This window comes from Buteo buteo, chromosome 16 (assembly GCF_964188355.1).
Source record: "Buteo buteo chromosome 16, bButBut1.hap1.1, whole genome shotgun sequence".
In the NCBI taxonomy this organism is placed as follows: Eukaryota; Metazoa; Chordata; class Aves; order Accipitriformes; family Accipitridae; genus Buteo; species Buteo buteo.
This window is the reverse complement of record NC_134186.1, coordinates 19,229,544-19,249,923: the sequence shown is the minus strand read 5'-3', so window position 1 is coordinate 19,249,923 and position 20,380 is coordinate 19,229,544. Positions and strand designations below refer to the sequence as shown.

The following is a 20,380-nucleotide window of genomic DNA, read 5'->3' as shown; positions in this document are numbered from 1 at the left end:
TGTCACAAAGTGCTTTATATGGCATGTTTTGGGGTGATTAACAACTTGGGGATCTGTTTTTGAATGTCAAGCAAAGAACTTTGTACTATGTAAAGAGTGAGACAAAAATTTTGATCTTCTGTGGAATCCAATAAGCCATCTATCTTCAGCACTGATTTGCATTTATTCTCTAGCAAAAAAAATATCTAGAGGGTGTTCAAAATTATTGAAAAATAATAGAAAAATACTTACCAACTCCTTTACAACAGACAAAAGTTGTGCTCTGCTGAGGACTATTATCTCTTTTTCAAGATAAGTTTGGTAACAGAGCTAATATAATCCTCTGTTAAGGAAGGGTTGCTGTCTGTGTGCCATACTCAGGGTCTTTAGCTAATTTTTACTCTTCTCCAAGTGCTGCAACACTGCTACTTGTGTATTATTGCATGTAACAAAACATAAAGCTAATTTTTCATCACATAAGAACAGGTTTATACAGCGTGCTAGATTAAGAAAAATGTTTTGTGTGTTAAAGCTATCAGGAAGGCTTGAAGAAAACCAAAGAACTTCAGGAATTGAAGGAAGAAGATGAAGACACACCAAAAGAAAGTCATGATGAACATGAAGAAAGTGAACATGAAGATGAGATAAAAAACCTGAAAAGCAGGTGAGGCAGTGGTGTAATATGTCCATACAAGAGGAGCCACTTTTTTCTATTTGTGGTACCCAACCAAGTATTTTATACTATTATCTTCCAAGTATTTTATTCTACTACCTTGACATGTTTTCTTCCAGTCTGGGGAAGCATATTTGAAATAACAGTATTTTCACAGAAAGGCATATTCCAAGATAACATAGTTGCAAAACGCAAAACTTTTTATTTTGATATTTCAACTAAAATTGTATGTTGACATCAAGATGCTTCTTCTTGATGGGGTTTGGTTTTGATTTGAGGTAAAAAATATTCCGCAGAAGTTCTTAGATGCCAGAATGTATCTCTCAGTAGGCATGCATTGTCTCATGAAACGTAATTCAGGAATCTGATGCCCGTATTTGTGCCATATGTCATTCCCAAAGGGTCTTCACAGGTGAGTCTTTCAGTACATCTACAAGGTAAACGCAGATTAAGATAAGCTCCTCAGTTATGTTGGACTTGCTCTGACTTGGACAGGCAGGTGCTTGCCCCCTCTGGAAGCTCTGTAGGTGCAGCAGAACAGCACTGTGCTGGAGTTCCTGCCTTTCAGCAGAGTGACATGTTTATTGCGTTCATCTCTACCCAATGCTTTTTGTCTGTACTGGGGACTTTTGAATCATCTGCTTATAGTCTTACCTGAAGCATTTGATGCCTAACTGGAAAACTTTTCTGAAATTGTCAACTTTTCTTAGAGCTAATTATTGAGTCTCCTTGGTGGTTCTACCACTCAATTCAATATATCTGCAATTTCCTGCATTAGAGAGGAATTGAATGCTCACCAAAGCAAGTAATGTGTCCAATTCCAAGCTAAGGTAGGGATCCTTACCTGGTCCAGAAGAATTAATTTCCATTCCATAACCATTATGGTTATAAACGTCTGCTAATTTGAGATTTCAGCCATCTTCAGAAGGGCAACTATCTCACTAGGCGTGAAACTCTTAGGAAGAAATGTTTACAACTTGTTCTAATGTTTAGTTTAGTTGAGCAAGCTATGAACAGTGCAGAATTTTTACATCACATCAAGCTCTGAGATTTGCCAGTTGACAGGTGGGAGAAGTAGAAGTCAAGTTTACAGTCTTCAGCCATCTTGCAAATATCACACATATCTGAGCATACAGCTCTTCTTTTAAGAACAGTCTGATTCTTCTTTGACAAGGTGTTTGTATTTGGAAGAAAGTTGGTGCACTGTACATCTATGAAACTTCTCAAATTGAAAAGCTTAAGATAATAAATTTGCATATGATTAATATATAACAGTTTTCTTTTAATTTTACAGCAGACTTGAAGTCATCATTAATTATTTACATATACTGTACCCCAAACTGTGTAAACACTGGAATGTGGTATGGCTTGTAGTGGCTGCGATAATCATTTTTGCTGTGGTGTTGGGAATATACCATTCATACAACTCCTGTGATGAAAAATCAGAGGGACCTGAAGGGAAGGCCAGCTGTTCTGCTGCCCATCAGTATTCCTGGTGGAACTCACGATTTCAACATGAGCAACGCACTGAATAATAAAGGAACAATCATGTATTTATGGTACCTGAGCAAGTATGCGTATTAGAACACTGTTTTTAAAGGTAGTGCTTAGTCATCCTTATGGCTGTTAAATGTGATCTGTTAGACAAGTGAGTTACTCCACACCATGAGGTTTGGGGATACATTGTGAACGTACCTTGCCAAAATGACAATCTGATAAATAATCTTGTCTGTCCTCTTATTGTAAATGACTGATAGAAATAAAGTAATATTGAATCATAAGGTTGTGGCAGTAATGAGCAACCAGCATGACATTTAAAAGAATGATTTGCACAGGATATTGACATCTCTGCTATAATTTTGAAGAAAATCATAAAACCTGCATTTGCAGTTAGTGCTTTATTTTGCATTTCCTGAATTTATTGGTGATTGTTGAAGTACTAATGCCATTTAAGTCCTTTGGGTTTTAAGACTCTAATTCATTTCCTTATTCATTATTATTGCGTAGAAACAGAAGCTCTTCTATGGAACATTAGAATTATCTTATCAGACCAAATGCTGTGCTGATAAAGTAATTTTATAAGAGGAGTTATCTGTATGATTCTTTAAATGGAATACTAAGTACATGCATAAATGTATTTTGTGATATACTTTAAGAATGGGACCACCACTTTTTTTTAAATGGGATACACACCAAAACCTAAAATGAGCTTTAGGTAGCACAGTTGATATCATCAAATAAATCTTGGAATTTACAATATATCAAAGGGACATGCTTTGCAACAAATTTGTGTATGCCACTCAGAGTCAATACTGGTTACAGCAAAAAGTAGTTGCTGTCTGGAAGATTAGATGTGTTGCCCAAGCCCAAAATACAGCAGTCTTGGACATGAGAAGCAATCTTCAATACTTTATTTAAAAAAAAAGAAAAAAGAAAAAAAGAAAAAAAAAACTCTTCAAACCTCTGTATACTAGTGATCACACTAAGTGGGCTCTGCCCTACTGCTAATACTGGAAATAGATATCCTTTGAGATCTGCATTAGGAACACAGTTCTGCATACAGCCAAAACCCTACCAGTGCCTAGATGAATCAGGACATGAAAGCAGAGAGGACTTTAAAGCAGTCACTGCATGTTTTTCGTAGTTCATTTTCAGAATCTGATGCCAAGTATATATAAGTGTTCTGATATGCTTTCAAATATAAACTATGAGATCATGATGGATTAATCTTTTGCCCAGATTTTTCAACAGTTCTGCCTATTTGGGAGTTGTGAGTTCTTACACAAGAATGTGAAAGCCTGAAATTTTTAGACAAGCAACTTCAAAATGGTGAAGCCATTACCTGTAAAAAACCACACCATCTAGGGCTGAGACCAAAACATGTCACTTAAGGTATACCATATGTACCTGCTGAACATCACTTCTGATTGAAGATGAACTATGTCTTTCCATAGGTATATGCTTGACTCTAATCACAATATCAAAATCAGTGTGATTGCATTCTTCTGGTATTTTCTGACTGATAAGCAAGTCTGTTTACCAACTGAAGGATATGTTATGAAGGACTGTAATTTCAGTTCAGATGCAGTTAGTATTGTCTTGTTTTCTTTTGGTGTAAACACTGAACCTCAAAGTAACTATCAAAGAAAACAGGTTTCTAACTCAGTCAGAAATTTAATTCACATATCTGGCACCAGTAACATATATCCTGCTGATGAATTTTGTTTGTTACATCTTTAGCCACATGTTTCTTAAGAGACATTTATATGGAGAAAGAAAAGAAAAATTTGAAAAAATAGATTAAAAAAAAAAAGCAGACTACTACCACTTTTTGGGGGGTGGGAGAAGCAGGGGGGAAGTCTATAAGCAGTTGGGAGGTTTGTTTTTTATTTTAAAGTATATATTGTTGAGGAATATTTAATAAGTGTGCTTAAGGAAGTTCAAAAAGGATAATGGGAAAGTGTCATTTGGTCTAAAATTGTAATTGGTAAAGAATAAGACAGAAGGAAGTTTCTTGCAAATTACTTGGTATCTGTTTGGTTCAGTTAGAATATCTGACTATGAAGAACTACTGTGACATTTCACATACTTTCAGTATTTGAAGAACCTTGTCAGTTGCTCTTTGAATACTTTATTAAAATCAGCTTCTTTAACTTAATATTCTTTACAAATAATGTTGATAACTTAATAAGACAAAAAAAATTGAAGGTGAATAGTCCTGAAGATTCAGAATCCTCTATGCCAAAAATTATGGCACATCTTTGATTATGTGATTATGGAAATGTTGGGCTGCTGAGGAAAAATAAACAGTGACTATAATCAAATTAATTAGCTCTTATTTACATCTGTACTGATGTGGGTCCAACACTTTATTTTAAATACATGTAGAAAATTATCGATATCAATAGGACTCTTGAACTGCTTAATGTTAAGCACGTGCTAAATTTTTTTTGCTCAGTGGGTGAACGAAGTCTCCATCATCTCTTGAAATTCAGCACACTGGCTTTTTGTGGACTTGGTGCACAAAGGCAAATTTCCATAAGTAGATATACTGATTTGAACTGAACTACTTGCATGTCTAAGGCAAGTATAATTCAGCTACAAAATTACTAATTGTTGCGGGGAATGGACTGAAAGAGGCAAGAGATTTTAATGGGATGAAAAGTTGAATATAAAGTTTATTTCTTAAAAGATTGTTGTTCTTTTTATAACTACTTTGAGCAAACTGTCCACTAAAAATAATGAACCACAATGACTAACAGCACATTAAATATTTTTGCTTATATTTTTCAGTTAGTTAATGAAGACACCTTTTTTAATAGGAAACTAGATTGAGCTCAAAAACTATTCTAAATGTAATTTTATCTGTTGGATATTAGTTTTCTTTATCCAGAAAAAAACCCCAACCTCTTCTGTGTTCAAAGATCACATCAGATAACGAGAAATAGATCTATTATTTATGCTATTAACACAAATAGTTTTGTTGAGGTGCAATATTTATTTTTCTGCTTTAACAAGACACATTTATTGTTTTTCCTGCACAGCACAGATGTTTCTAGTAAAAGAATTTTAAAAGGGCACTATTTTTGTGTATCATATTTAAATTTGTAATATTGTAAGATTTTGCACAAGTGTGCTGGTATTGTACTGTATAGTATCACATACTTGAGTTTTGAAATAAAAGTATGGTTTCAAAGTCCTCAATGTTGCTACCTTAGTGGTTTGTTTTTTACATGTACTCTGTCTGCATATTAATGGTTATGTTCTTATGAAATACATACTGCCTTGTATATACTGCATAATGTGGTGCCATGTTACACATACCAAAGATCTTGTTCTTAGTCTTTCAGTTCTTCAGGAAAATGATGTAGAAGAAGCAAGCAAACTCCTGTTTCAATAGAGAAAGTGTTTGTAAGCAGGGTCATCCCTGTCATACCCTAGAAACGAGAGAGGAAACTGAAATATCCTGGAAAGAGTTTAACTCCTGCATCAGAGGGAGGCTGCATGTCACTGAGGAGGTTGAACCCAGAAAGCCACAAGGGAAATCTGTAACCTAAGGAGATTGAGTGAAAGGTTAGGATTCTTTATTTGCTTTGTGCTCTTGTAGGCTTGGGAGATCTGGGAAGCCTGCGCTTTGTGGAGAGCTGAACTGCCACACCAGCAGGAAGGAGACAATGCTCAATTTTCACAAAGAATAGAGATGAATCTCTGATGGTCTGTGTCAGGGAGAAAAACGTTGGGACAGCAACAACCTTGAAAGGAATTACTGTTCCCAGGAAAAGACCCTGACATTTGTATTTTCCACATAAACTTTTTTTTTTTTTAAACTTTTGTCATCTCCTGTTGTTCAGGCTTCAAGGTTCCTTTACAAATGATTGTAGAGAACAGTTAAGTCTGTTCTCCCATATCAAAAGTTTTCTGTTTAGCAATCCTCATCAGCATTTTAAAACATGCTGGCATGAAATGCTGGGAATTTTCCTTATAGGTTACTATAAGTAGGTCAAATGCTAATTAAACATTCAGTATAAGGCTGTTTTTTTATCACCACACAAGTTGTGATGAAGACTCACACACAGGTTAAAGACTTTTTGTACTGTTACAGTCCAGGTAAGTGATCTTCCACACTGTCTTGGAACAGCTGAAATATAAAAAGGAAGATACTGACCAAAAAAAAAAAAAGTTATTTCAGTCTCACTTCATCATTCCAAAATTCTTTTCTCCCTCTCCTAATCTGTAGTTTGCTCTTACAAAATCATGTGAAGGAGCTTATACTTTTGTTTGGTGTTACAAAGGTGTTTATCTCATTTTTCCAGCTAAAAATCCTACTAAACATCAGTAGCATGGACAGTGTTTGACTAAAGAAACTTTGCCACAGTGAGGATAATAGGCACAAAGTGTTAAAACTTGGAAGGACAATTAGCATGCAATTTTAAAATGTCAGAAACTCGGCTTTTGACTAGTTTTCAGGGTAGGAAATACTTAGCAGTTCAAGGTAAGCATGGAGATGGTAAGATTTTATTTCATGTTATCAGTGGTTTACAGCCACAGACTACTAGTCTGTGAGAGCTATAGAATAACTATTAGTTTCTGCTCCTGCATTGTAAATGCAAGTGAATCCACTTAGAACTTGCTTCAGTGAGATTAAGTCTGATTACACTATTTCAGGTTGCCATCATTTTGTAGAGGCAGGTAAGTACAACTCAATAAAGGAGTGAATAGAAATTAGAGCAAGAAATTTGTCTTAAGATCTCAAGGAGCTTTACCAATATTCAGTTCCAAACCACAGCCCAAACACAACCCGATTTTCATTTCTTTATTGCTAACGGAGACATCATTTCATTAACCCATGGCATTCTCCAGTCAGCCTGTAGATGCCTGTCTATGTTATAGTATACCCATAACCATGCTGTATGCTGCTGGAAGAGATTGAGCCTGTGCCCGGATAAAAGTTAATACTATCTTAATATATTAAGTGGGAACTTTCTACAATGCAAACCGCAGTTTAAAGAGGTAGCTACTGTTATGCTTGTGTTTACAGGACCTTGAAAACAGCGTGGGGATATAGGACATCTAAAAGTTTACTGAATCACAAACACGATGTAACAAAATCATCCTGTTGCAAAAAAAGGCTCATACCATTCTGAACTGTATAAGCAGGTAAAGTAATTTATTAATCAGTACTTGGCATTGGCAAGGCCTCAGCTAGAGAGAAGGAGTGAGCAAGCTGGGGTTTCTTAGCTGAAAGAAAAGTGGGAGCAGAGGCATAACTCTTTAAATACATAAGATTGATGCAAAACATAAGGGAATAAACTATTTTTCATGTCCATTTCCAACAGGAAAAAAAGTGATAGGTTTACACCACAGTGTGGGTAAGTCAGTTTAGACTAGGGAATACCTTTTAACAGTAAAGAACAGTGAAGCACTGGAATAGAGCGTTTGAGGAAATGTTAGGAATTTGTCACTGGAAGTCTTTAAGAACAGGTTAGACAAACATCCGTCAGGAATAACATAAATACAGCTGATCCTACTGACAGTAAAGGTCACTAGCTGATCTCTTGAACTCCACTCCTGCTCTGTGTTGGAATCTCTGCAAAAAAATTGTTTCTTTGCTAAGGCTTCCTGAAGGTTTTTTAAGTTATAGCTGTGAGGATCATCAGTGTTTTGAATCAATCTGTTGGAGTTACTGTTTGTTGGAACTTCACAAAAGGCAGCAGTGAAGGGACTGGCTTCCACCTCTGTCCCTACAGTCTCACAAGGAATCCCATTTACAGTAGTGTATCTCCAAATCTGTTCAAAACTAGGTATCTCTGTGTTATGGTACCTATTTTTGCATTGGAACTCTAAGGCAAAGGAAAGTAAAAGTACTACATGAAGACAAATAGGATAGTGGGGAATGGATGCCCTTCCAATTCCAAAAGAAAAGTCCTGCCTGGCGTGCTGTGATACAATAGAGAATTTGTTTTATTTACCAGATGAATAGACAACATGAGTAATGAGCTATTAATCAGTAAAACAGGAAAAAATAGCAAAAGAACAACTTATTTCAAAGCATTTACTGACTTAGCAGTCTAACAGTCTTATCTCCCTTCCTCAGCTGTGTTTTCTGAGTCAGCAGTAGTTAAATTTTCCAGCAAGCCCTACATGAAAGAAAGTGTAAAGGGTGATTAGGGATTTCCAGTCAGTGACCTCACCTTTGAGTGGGACAATCAACACATTTGCTCTGACATTCTTTCTATGAAGCAGTGCGGTGACAGCTGAAGTTGCTTTCAAGAAGTCATCTCAAAGGTGGTCTGACAGTATCCAATACCTTAACTTTTCTTAGCAAAGGAGACAAATCACCTTGAATTTCCTAATTTTCCAAGTTGGTGACAATGGCAACTTATTTTGGAGTTACTTCAGCAGTGTTTTTCGTCTGGATTATGACATTCATGGCTCAAAATTACTTTATAACAGGTATGTAAAATTCCACTTTTTAAAGTCTCCTAGTTGAACAGTGAAGTACTTGAAAAAAGTAGCTGGATTTACAAACAAAAATGGGGGCAAGGGAGCATGTGTAAATGTGTTTCTGGCATAGGAAACCACAGGGTTTTGAGAATACCGTGCAATGGAAACTACTCTAGCATATAGGGGAACTTTCATTGTTAGTCTAATTCAATTACAGTTTAAATGCTGTAGCATTATTGTCTAAGTGCTACAGAACTGTTTGTTTTAAAGATTTGGTATTGCATTTAGGATTAAGTTCAGATCTATTGAAATGTGATTTTATTTTCTATTATTTAAAATACCACAGCAAACAGTTTTGTACAATCCTCGGAGAGCAAAACATGCATGAAACCAGTTCTGTGTGTCTGTGATAAAATGCTACCTTTAATGCAGTGTTTTGCTCTGATTTGGCAATATCCTGACACTGTCTTAATTTGCAACATCGAAGGAAATGTGTGGCAGGGATCATCTCCAGGGCAGTCATGCCTGTCTCTGGTTAATACAGTGCAAAAGTTCCTATTCTGTATAAACTATCTGTGAAAAAAATTAACATAGGGAATTGCCAACATCAACTTTATCACACAGTTCTTAGATAACCCTCCTCCCTCAAATGTTACTATATGAAACTATTTTTTCAGTCAGGGTCATATAATAGCCCTTTCTTCTATGTGTTAGTGAATTTTGAATATCTTCTCCTTCAGGTTCCATAATGAACTTGATGCAATCTATTCTAACTGCAGTAGCTACTAGGATATCTGCAGATACTCAATGTACATCAGATGTTTCCACATGTTTCACTGTAATTTGCAAGGAATAAATGCTTGCTCTACCTATGTAAAAGAACATACACCATTGTTGCAGACAACTGATATTCTTATCTACTGAAAGGCTTTTGAAGGAAACCTAGACTGTGAATTAGATGCTCAACTCAAATCCTATTGAAATTCCACAGGATTGGAGTACCTAACAACAGTAGTCTCCTCCAGCAATCCCAACCACTGAATAATTTTCACTGGGGAAATGGAGAGCTTGAGTCTTAAGATTATTCCTTCCAGCTGTTAGGACCCCTCTTACTTCCCCTCCAAGCCTCCCTTGGGGTACCTACTCATGCATCCTCTGCTCATTGGTCCAAGAGCTCCAGTTAAGCTCAGGGCTGATCTCCAGCTGTGTCTTGGAGCTGTGTTGTAGCATGCCCTGTCCCCTCCTGTAGTGACTTACTGACTGGGCTTCACAGACGTACTCTGGACTTAAGTTGTAGGTAGCCTTCTCTCCAGGATGGACTTCAGGCATGCGTTACACGTAGCACCATCTTCTGCTGTTCCCAAATGGACTTTCTGGATGAACTCTGCATCTGACTCATTGTCTTGCTCTCTCTGTGGCTGCCAGTGAAACCTGCCACTGTCACCACTGTGGTCCTGTTCAGGTGCTGTGGGACTGTGCCCCGGTGGTGAGGGCACTGTCCTGCCTGTGCTGTGGTCACCCTCAGCTCCTGGGTCTTCTTTCCTTGTGCAACAGCCTCATTCTTGCTGCTCCCTGACATCAGCAGCCAAAGGAAACTCTCTCTAATAAATCAGAGTGAAGGCTTGGTGCAAGGCAAAGAGATAGAAACAAGAGCTTCCCCCAAAAAGCAATAAGATAACTAATGCCCAATAAAGCCAATACCCATAGCTTACAAAAATCAAACAATTTTCTTCCTGTCCTATGACAACTTTGTCTTGTTGTGAGATTCTTCTGTCTAGGTCTTCCCACCTTTCTCAGTATAACAGTTTTTTCACACAAGACCCAAATACTGAGGAGAATGTCCTATTATTAGTAGGTTAACTAAATAGAGCAAAGCTTAAAGTACAGCTATGTGTAGCTTGAGGACTAAAAAGGATAATATGCTTCTGAAGGATTGGTCTGTCTCCTGTACAAACTCAGTCATCTTTAGAACAGAGTTCAGAGGTGATTTAAGAACTGATGAAAAGACTTGAAGAGGCTACTGTTCTTTTTCTGGATTTCTTCCTTGTACTGTAAAAATGTCTGGAACTTAGATTGAAGCTGATAACTTTTCCAAAACATTTCTTTTACTTCACCATTTTGTTTTAAAAGGCTTAGTGAATTCTAAGGTACAACTTTGGTCGATGTCCTACAGTCACTTTTCTTATCACTTAAGACTTAATTTTCTGGTACTGAATTTTTATATTATGCTATGTATCTATAATGCATTTCTCATGTAAAAATACTTGTCCTGTAATTGAATGACTAAAGACTGTCATAGTTTACAAGTATCTCAGCAACTTTCTAAGGTTTCAGGAAATTCCATTCAGTCAGCTGCTCAACTTTATTTGAAATTTGTAACGTTGGTCATTGAGAAACTTTCATTCTCCACATTATATTTTTTAAAAGTTGTATTAGCTCATATCTAAAGATAGGAAAATAATTGACCAAGTAAACAATAAGATTGAAGTCTCAGCATAAAAAGTAGTAAGGGGAGAAAGGAATTAGGCATAAACCCTAGAGGAGGAGTGAGGTCTTGAAAACAAAGAAAGAGGAATTGTGGCATGTGCCTCAGCAGCTGAGACAGGGAGTTATTCAGGAAACCAGAAATTATTCTCAAGAGGACCAAGAGAGTTGCCTGCTAGCAAAAGGGAATCAAGAAAACTTAATACCAGAACAAGTAGAGTAGAGTAGAGTAGTTGGAAGGGACCTACAATGATCATCTAGTCCAACCTGACCAATTCAGGTCTGACCAAGTTAAAGCATGTTGTTAAGGGCATTGTCCAAATGCCTCTTAAACACTGACAGGCCTGGGGCATCGACCACCTCTCTAGGAAGCCTGTTCCAGCATTTGACCTCTCTGACACAGAAGTGCTTTGGCCAAAATGAAGACATACAAGAGGACATCCATGAAGACAGGCTGGCTGAAAGGAAGAAATTTGACAGTGTGAATCATCTTCACACTGGGACTACTTGGATAGACTTGAGGTCCTTGATACCTACATACACATCTTCACTGAGCAACAGGGGTTCTCTGCATCCTCATGCAATATGTTTGGGCTTGTCTTATGTTCAAGTCAGGGCTGGATGCAGCCATGATTTGGCTATGGAGACTGCTCAAGTGTTCAGTGGCTCACCTGCCATGTGACTGGGTCTACACAGTACCAAAAAGAGTTAATGGGAGGCCACAGCCTCCATCGCTGCTAAGATAAATCCACCTAATTCAATGATTGCTGTACCAAGTATTTAAGTCAATTAAACTAAATGTAAGGACAGCAGAGATACATCTTTTACCAGAAGCCATTTCCAACCCCACCACACTCAGTGGGAGCGAAAAGCCTGCCTTTCTTTTAGCACTCCACAAAAGCTTAGTCATCTTTTTATCCCCTTCTCATCATGAGAGTGACTTGGCTGCTAGTTCTATCTTTTCATTCATAAAATTCAGTTTAACCTCTGTTGCTAATAAGCCATGTGGTGGATCTGCAGGCATCACTTCATCCTGCCTTCAGAGTTTGTGTCTTGCCTGTATTCTGATGCATAGATTTTATCAAATATTCATTAGGGTACATACCTGGTGAGCACACCGTCTGAAAAGCATATTGAGTAAGGAAGTAACACCTGTGGCTGTTGGTTATCTGAAATGTTTGCAAGGAAACGCTGAAATGTTTCATTTAATATGGCAATTACTGTATGTAACTCAAGAAAGAAAAAAATCTTTTTTCCAGTATATGCTTCCAGTGAAATATAGAGGTAAAAGAGCAATATCCTTTCCCCTCATCTGTGTCAAATCCTGAATTCTGTCCTATGTCCTTAACACAGGCTAAGAAAGTAAAGCAGGTGTAATGAGACCTAAGCTATCCATTTCCTGGTGCAGAAGTCATGAATAGTGTGCCAGCTGTGGTTACCGAAAAAAGCTGGAGGAACTACCTATGGAGGAGGAATGGGGAAAAGTGTCATAAATTCACATAGCCTATGTCCTCTTTTCCTGCTGCCTGCCAAGCACTCAGTAGATTGAACACTTGACAGTGGCTGGGGGGTGGAAGCATCATGCCAAGCTAGGAAAAAAAATGATAAGTTTAGGAGGAATAAGGAACATAAGGAATGATAAAGTCTTTATAAGCATATTTTCTTATTGGTATATTAATTCCATGAAAAATTATGTATAATACCTTTGATAGAACTCATATTGGTAAGAGTGGTGTACTAACAGAATCAGTGCCTCAGTGCAACTGTTAGTTTTATCATTTTAATTTAAAGAAAAGGAAAAAAAAACCCTGTCTGATTACTCTTCCCATTTTGCATGAATAAGTATGACAAATAAGAGTGTCTTTTGTAAGAAACTGACTCCCGGTAATGACTCAAATGCCAACTGTATATGCATTTATTCTAACAACAGCCAAACCTCTTGAAATTCTGGACTGTTGTGTTAAGAAAATATGTTGTATTTTTAAAGTATATCTTTTTTGCTAGAAATTATTTTTCTACTATCCTCAAGCTAGAAACTTTTAACAATGTTCAATTCAGTTGAATGTGATCTTAAATTCTTCATGAGGAATAAATGTTAATATTCAAATACTAACCTTGAATATTTATGTCTAAATTACAGGTTCCATTCTTTCACCTTGCAGGATCACAGGTGTAGGAATTTATCTTGAGGAGAAAGTTAATTTCTCAGAAGCAAGTAATGCATGTAATCAACTGAATCTACAATTGGCAAGTAAAGACCAAGTTGAAAAGGCTTTGAAACATGGCTTTGAAACATGCAGGTATATGACATTAGTTAGTGTCTCATTACCTTTAGTGAATGCCTTTACACACATCTGAGGCTGGTGATAAACCTAATATTAAAAGTACTGATGCTTTTTATTGTAGCTATGGATGGGTAAAAGATGGATTGGTTGTCATTCCTCGGATAACATCAAACAAGAAATGTGGTAAGGGCAACGTTGGACTAGTGCCATGGCATGCTGAACCCTTTAAAACATTTAAAGTTTACTGCTTCAATTCCTCAGGTATGTAAGCATGACAACTACATTTTTTGTGGTTTGGTTTGTTTTTTATTAATACCTGCATGAAAAAATCACGAGTGAGTTCTTATAATTTGTTGGCCCTTTCCCCCCTAGTCTTACATGTTGTCAAGCTGTACTTAGCTCTGTAGTGTAAAAATCTTCCAAGAAATACAAAAGGTCAATTCAGTTAATCTGAATTAATAATTTGGTGCTGCCATGAAAGCTCTTGAAGAAGAGTTGCTTTTACCATTCTGTAATGTTGACATAATGGTCTTAATATGTTTTGATTACTTAGGCACATTAATTTGAAAGAGAGTGAATCGAATCTTTAACTAGAGCATCTGTGTGAGGTGTGCGTTTTCTTTTAAAAGACCAAGAGTAGGGTACTTCAGGAAAAGTTGAATGTTTTTTCATGAAAGGAAATGTATCCATTAAACTAAATTAAAATATAAGTTAGAACAGCTGAGAGACCATAAAATTAACTAGATTCCCAATCTACTATCAGTAAAATCAAACAGCTTCCTTTAATGTGCATCATCCTATGTGTGAAAAGACCTGTCCTTCCCCTCATTCTTGACTGCCTGTTTCCAGATTGAAGATACAACAGTGGAACTTGGGCCTTGATATAAGTTAGATCTTCTCAGCACAATAGATCAATATTGTTTCTTAACGACTTCTGTGGTATTAACTAAAAATAATTATTTAACGAGAGACATTGTGTTCCTGCTACTGTCCTGTATCTATGGTTATTATGTAACAACTATCCCGATAATTAGACCATATACAGGATCAATAAATTATTTCTGATCAGTCCCCAGACCTTGCCAATGAGTTTTAGATAACAAGAGCAAGAAATTATGTACAAAATCCTGAAATTTTTCAGGAAAGATGTGTGAATAAGAGTTGGAAAGATCAGGAGAAAAATGGATATGCAAGATATACCCATTCATAGATACAAAGACCTAAGACCATGCCTGGTGACTGTGCACATTGGAGCTTACGAAGAGACTGATAATAAAGCTGTTAGGGAGAAGGCCATGCTTTCACTAGCGGGACTTTTTTCATGATCCTGGGCCATTTTAGTGAAGGAGGGTACATAATATAAGCAGTCAGCTTACAAAGTATCTGATAAGAAAGCACTGCAGAGAGAAAGCACCATTAATAATTGACTTATCACCTAACCTGTAGAGTTAAAAATTACATGATTGGGCTAACTTAGTTTTTCTCTACAGCCCATAGCTTTTATTGATGAATGCATAGGTGAATTAGAACTCGGGCAACATGCTTTAAAAGAAGCTGCTCCTATTGGTACCGTTATTTCTTCTGTTCCTATGCAACATGGTGTTTCAGTGCATGAAATATGTGTCGGAAATGTTGGGTAGGTTGGGTAATGCTAAGGAGGTAGCAAGTAATTCCAAATTACTTGTTTTGTTTAACTTTAACTCAAAAAAATTATACTGTTACCGTATGTGAAGAAAGTTAAGCTTGCTGAATGTTTAGAAAATAACTTAAAGTAATGTATATTTACTATTGGGATGATTCTGCATTTCTTCATCTTAATTGCTAAACTGTTGCCTGTTCTGGCTATTACTTAGCCAAAGTATTTGGCAGAAACTCATTCTGTCAATTTTCTTTGTGCCAAAGAAATGCCAAAATCACTTGAAAACGGTAGTGGAAAAAGTAAAAAGCTCCTGCCATTTAGCTTTTTATTCTGTGAATGTAACTGCGTCATCAGACGTCCCACAGGGATTCATCTGGAGAACAGTACATTCATTGTTTCCCTGTTATTTATGTTGTAATCTGCTTGTTACTTTAGTGAAATTTTTATAGCTTTATAGAATATAGAACCTCACTAGAAAAGAAGAATTTTCACATTTTCACATGAGCCTGATTCAGAACTCAGCTTTTCCATTTACATATGAAAGTCCACTTGCACCCACATTTTTATATAGACAACATTCACATCATTTAAATTACTTAATTTCTGAGCACGCCTGAAGTTTGTTTCTTTCTAGCCCCCATTAGAATTGTGTCACTTTTTAATCTCATGCTGGTGCCTGGTTTACCTGAAAGTTTTATGGGCTACTTCTGTTTCCAGAAAATCAAAGTAGTGTTCCGAGTAGCAACAGTGCATATATATCTTTTGAATATATACACAATATAATAGAAATATTTTTGAATCTGGGATCTGCAGTTAAGTCTCCTGCTCTGCAGGAGGTCATATTATTGGGTTTTATATGCATTATCATTCTAAGTACATTTCAGGAAGAATCTTGTCATTGGTATGTAATTATAAAATGAGTGCCACACTTCCTCAAAAAAGTGTTTAACTGTGTGAGTAATGATAAAAGGTGCGTAATCTGGGTGGTAGACACATGTTTGAAATAGGCATGCCTGATTTGGGTAACGCTTTTGTGAATAAACAAATAGTAATTTCCAGAAGGGAGTGACTGAGGAACAATTTCAATAAACACGTGTATACACTAAGTACAAAACTAACATCCGAAACAACTCTTATGTATTACCTTTCCCTGCTGCAGATGTTCATATTAATTCATGTAAACCAGATCCAACTACAACCATACTACCTTCATCAAGTGCACCAACGGACTTAACTGCATATTCAGGCTCTGATTTGATTGAGAACATCACAGCAGCGCCCCATGTGACTGAGTCAGAACAATCCCTGAAAAACATAAAATTCCGCGTAATATGTATAACTGAAACTATATTGCCAACAGAGGGGACTACTACAAAAATGCCAGAGGAACACTCACCGATCAACTCTCCTAACTACAATTCCCATGCTGCTTTTAAGAATGATGCCATTGTCTTTGGAGGTAAAGATCATATATGGTAGCTATTTAATTAGAAGAGCTAGTTACGTAGATGTTAGCAGTAAAACTGTTTACTGCTATTTTTGTTTGCTACTCCAGCATCCATTTCGATATAGCTGAACCCAGAGGCAGAATAGGAGTGTTATAGTTTTGCAAAAGCAAAGCTTGAAGGCCGAGGATCTTTAAATAATTTTTAAGTAAGATCTTATTTTATAACTTTTTGATAATATTTTTATACGAAATAGTGGAAGTTCATTCTGGTTAATGTGATTTGGGGTAAATACATTTCTGAGAAAGTCTTAGCAAACACCATGTCCTCAGAGTAATGGAAAACTCTGCAGGCTCTTAAAAACAAAAGAAGCCAAGAAAGTTTTAAGGAGAATTGTTGTTCTCCAAATATGGAGGTGGTCTCAAGATATGAGGTCTGAATAAGTAATCCTAATATACAGCAATTGAGAAATAGAATAAATATGAGGAAAAGCATTCTAACTGTAAGGATAGTTAATCACAAAAATGTGTTCTCTAGGCAGGTTCTAAAAACCCTCCAATGAGCAGATTAGACAAGCATCTGTCAGGGACTGCCTAAATATGTGTTTTAGTCTCTCTTGAAAAAACGAACAGGAGTAACTAACCTTTTGAGATTTCCTAATACCCCTACTCCTGAGTTGATGTGTATGTACCTCCTACACTAGCCTGTTTTTAGAATAATCTGGATTTATGCTCATGAGCCTTTAGAAAGCCAGGATTAAGTACATATAAAAACTCTATGCTTACCTCCACACTTTTATCTCTAGGCATCCCCACTGCACTTCTTGTACTGGCAGTCATCTTCTTCATTATTTCAGTTGTTCTAGCAGTCTGCTATATCAAAAAGTAAGTTTTTTTCTTTTTTTTACTCTTGGACTGAGTCAATTCCTAGAGTACAACCAGTGAATATTTTCAATATATAGCTGAAGAGCAGAGAAATAATGATAATGACATAACACTGTAGCACAAAGAACAAAATCTGAAACCCTGTTGTTATGCAGATAAAGATTGTTGTTGCTGTTGCCATTCCCTGCTTTAGAAAAGGAACCAAGGACAAGCATTGCCTATTTTTGATTAGTCAGTCATGCCTAGCATGAAACATTTCCAAGAGTGCCAAAATAGAAAAAATGAAGTGTGCATCTGTTTGTATATAAGCCTGTTTATGCAGGTTTTTTCTTGTTTCTTTCTATGTCAGACTCAAGGTAAAAGTTTTTATTCTTGGACTATGATTGTGTCGAGAAAAAAAATAATTGTTGAGCTCATTTGTCATGCCTAAAGATCTTCAACACAGTGCATCATTAAATCGTATCAAAAAGTTGTGTGCATTTCTCACATCCTAGACCAGATAGCTTTATCATTATGTACCATGAATCCTGAATATACACTGTCTGTTTAAAAAAAAAAAAAAAAATTCTTTAAAAAGCACACTGCTTGAAAAAGTACAATGATCTAGTATGCCACTATTCTCTGTGAGAGTTTTGCCTGAGTATGGCAAAGAAAGTTAATTCTAGATATTCTTCACTTTATTTCTTGAGTGATACTGCCCAAACTATGTCAGTGTTCCTGCTTTACTAACCTTTTTTCTATTTAAAGGTACAAGCAAACCTTCCCATTTTCAAACAAGAATCAGCAAAAAGAAATGGTTGAAACTACTGCTCTCAAAGAGACTAAGTCAAATGACAAAACACCTGAGAAGGAAACAACAAATAATGGAAAAAAGGTAGAAGAGTCTAAAACCAAGCCTGAGGCAACAGTAAAATGTCTAGAAGCAGAAGTTTAAGGGGAAGAATGTATACTTCTTGATAGAAATGTAAAATGAAGCAAACAGAATTTAGCAATGCTTTTAAACATGGGTGATTGTAAATACTCATGAATGAACATTTTCTCTATCTTAACATATGAAAACTTGTTTTTTTAATAATTACATCTTTAGCTATAAATGCTCTTGCAGAAGAATATGGTATCTTGTTTACCTGAAATAAATAAGAAATCCATACTACAGCTCATTTTTCATCTTTAATAAAGAAGTAAATAGGAATATGCTATTAACAACATGCAGTGTGTTAACTATTTGCATGGAATTCAGATCAATATATAATGAAAGGGGTTTTTTTTATATGGGCAGAGGATGTCTGCTAACTTAACATCTAAAATAAAATGATGATACGGTAGCTCTTCCTCATGTAGATTAGCTTATTTCCATTAAGTAGTTGCATACTGTTTTCAAAAAGTCTGTTTACAAACAGAAGAAATAAGTCTGTTTACAAGTGAGTAAAAAAGGATCAACCCACTGTCATTCAAATACCCAAGGAAGGGTACAAAGAAGCTGATGTTTATATATATATATAGCAATTAATAACTTTCTTAGATATCTTCATCATATCATAATTTACTGTTTTATTTATTAAAACCTGTATTATTCTTCTGTATCAGATATTTGACAGGGAAAAAAACCCCTTGAACTGTATCTCAACAGTTATATTTAAGATCTTTTATGTATATTTAAGTGTGGCTTTCATAATAAAGATCTCAAATGTTATGGGACATTTACAGTACTTCATAAAAAAATAAAGCATGGTAGATATATCTGTCTGGACAACTTATTCTCATGAAAGCTGTCTCATGGTAAAAAGAGTTCATATAACCTTAATGTTACAGAAGTAATTAGTTGTTCTAAAACAACACCACTGGCAATTTATTGAATATTTTCTTGACTAAGTTGTTTGGATAACTTATTTTTATATGTGAAGGGGTTATTATAGCAAAGGGAGTTTCTTTTTAGATCCAGCAAGTTGAAAAACGTTAAGTCTTAAATAAAATAGCAATAGAACTACTCACCTGTATTGTGTTTTCTACAGTGTAGGATACTGGGTTATGAACTTTCGTATTTTCAATTCACAGAAATTTAAAAATTGCCCAGTGGTTATATATTCCACTCGATAGTGAGTTATAGTGTATTGCTAATAGCATACTTAGCAATTCCCTTTGTTATTTTTTTGTTTTCTCTTTTTTTTTCTTTTTCCTTTTTCTCTTTTTTTTTTTTTTGATAGCTCAGAAATATTTCATGCCTCCAAGAGTCTGGACTGTGTTGATATGCAGTCCACCACTGCCATTAAAGCTATACTACTGTACTACTGCAGAAAGACTGTGATTCAGTACAGCTCTAAAAACTACTAATTTCAGATGTCCATCAACAGAATTTCAGCAGAAAAATGTGCAACAGAGGGAACACTAGATACAGCCTTCCCACTCAGATAAGTAATTCCTCTCATTGCAAAATACTGCAGTAATGCCATGTATCTCTCCTGGCAACCCGAATGAAAGCACTCTATGCTGTGTAAGCAGTGAGAGTACACAGCAGAAATAAGGCCATCAGGAAAGGCCACAGCCAACACTTGTCATGATGGTGTCAGAATAGCAAATGGGCTTAAGGACACAGGCAATGTTAGTGGATTCCAGGTAATTTTGGACTTTTTTGTGACACTTTACAATTTCTCTTCCACCTCTCTTTTCCATGTTTTAGAGATTAGAAATTACCTGGTTTTCTATTCTTTTTCTCCACCACCAAGAGATAATTATCACTTCTCTTACTCTCCTACTGACATTACCTCTATTCCACAAGTATCAACTTTCTTTTCTCTCAGATTGTCTCATTCACACCTAAAGAAATTCAGAAAATTGTTCTCTAGTTCTACTCCGGCTGGAAGTTTATTGCTTGTTTTAGATCTAAATAAGGGTTTTTTTCCCCTGAAGTGTTTACTTTCTAAAAAATCTATACCAGCCAATATAATAAGATATTGCTGTAACCTATAAATGTCTTATCATGTACCTTAAAAGCTCAGATAGCTTTCATCCTGACCTTCACACTGACACCTGGCCAATGCACGTAGTGT

At 36.1% G+C, this 20,380-nt stretch overlaps 2 protein-coding genes across 7 annotated transcripts in view; both read left to right on the top strand.

Moving 5' to 3' along the window:
• The window catches only part of IRAG1 (inositol 1,4,5-triphosphate receptor associated 1), an 80,005-nt gene extending 74,633 nt beyond the window's left edge, over nucleotides 1–5,372 (top strand). For 5 of the 6 annotated variants that reach the window (XM_075048081.1, XM_075048085.1, XM_075048080.1 and 2 more), the window contains 2 exons: nucleotides 512–643; nucleotides 1,947–5,372. In XM_075048081.1, the coding sequence (XP_074904182.1) occupies nucleotides 512–643; nucleotides 1,947–2,187 (373 nt within the window). In that variant the 3' untranslated portion in view covers nucleotides 2,188–5,372. The remainder of the gene's footprint in view (nucleotides 1–511; nucleotides 644–1,946) is intronic. The other variant, XM_075048084.1, reaches the window with a different exon arrangement.
• A 2,443-nt stretch (nucleotides 5,373–7,815) lies between these two features.
• LYVE1 (lymphatic vessel endothelial hyaluronan receptor 1) lies at nucleotides 7,816–19,696 on the top strand. Its single transcript, XM_075047070.1, has 6 exons — nucleotides 7,816–8,605; nucleotides 13,221–13,380; nucleotides 13,487–13,626; nucleotides 16,164–16,463; nucleotides 17,255–17,333; nucleotides 18,081–19,696. Exons 1-6 carry the CDS (start codon nucleotides 8,524–8,526, stop codon nucleotides 18,265–18,267), a joined length of 948 nt encoding a protein of 315 aa, XP_074903171.1. The 5' UTR covers nucleotides 7,816–8,523; the 3' UTR covers nucleotides 18,268–19,696.
• Nucleotides 19,697–20,380: the final 684 nt, after the last annotated feature.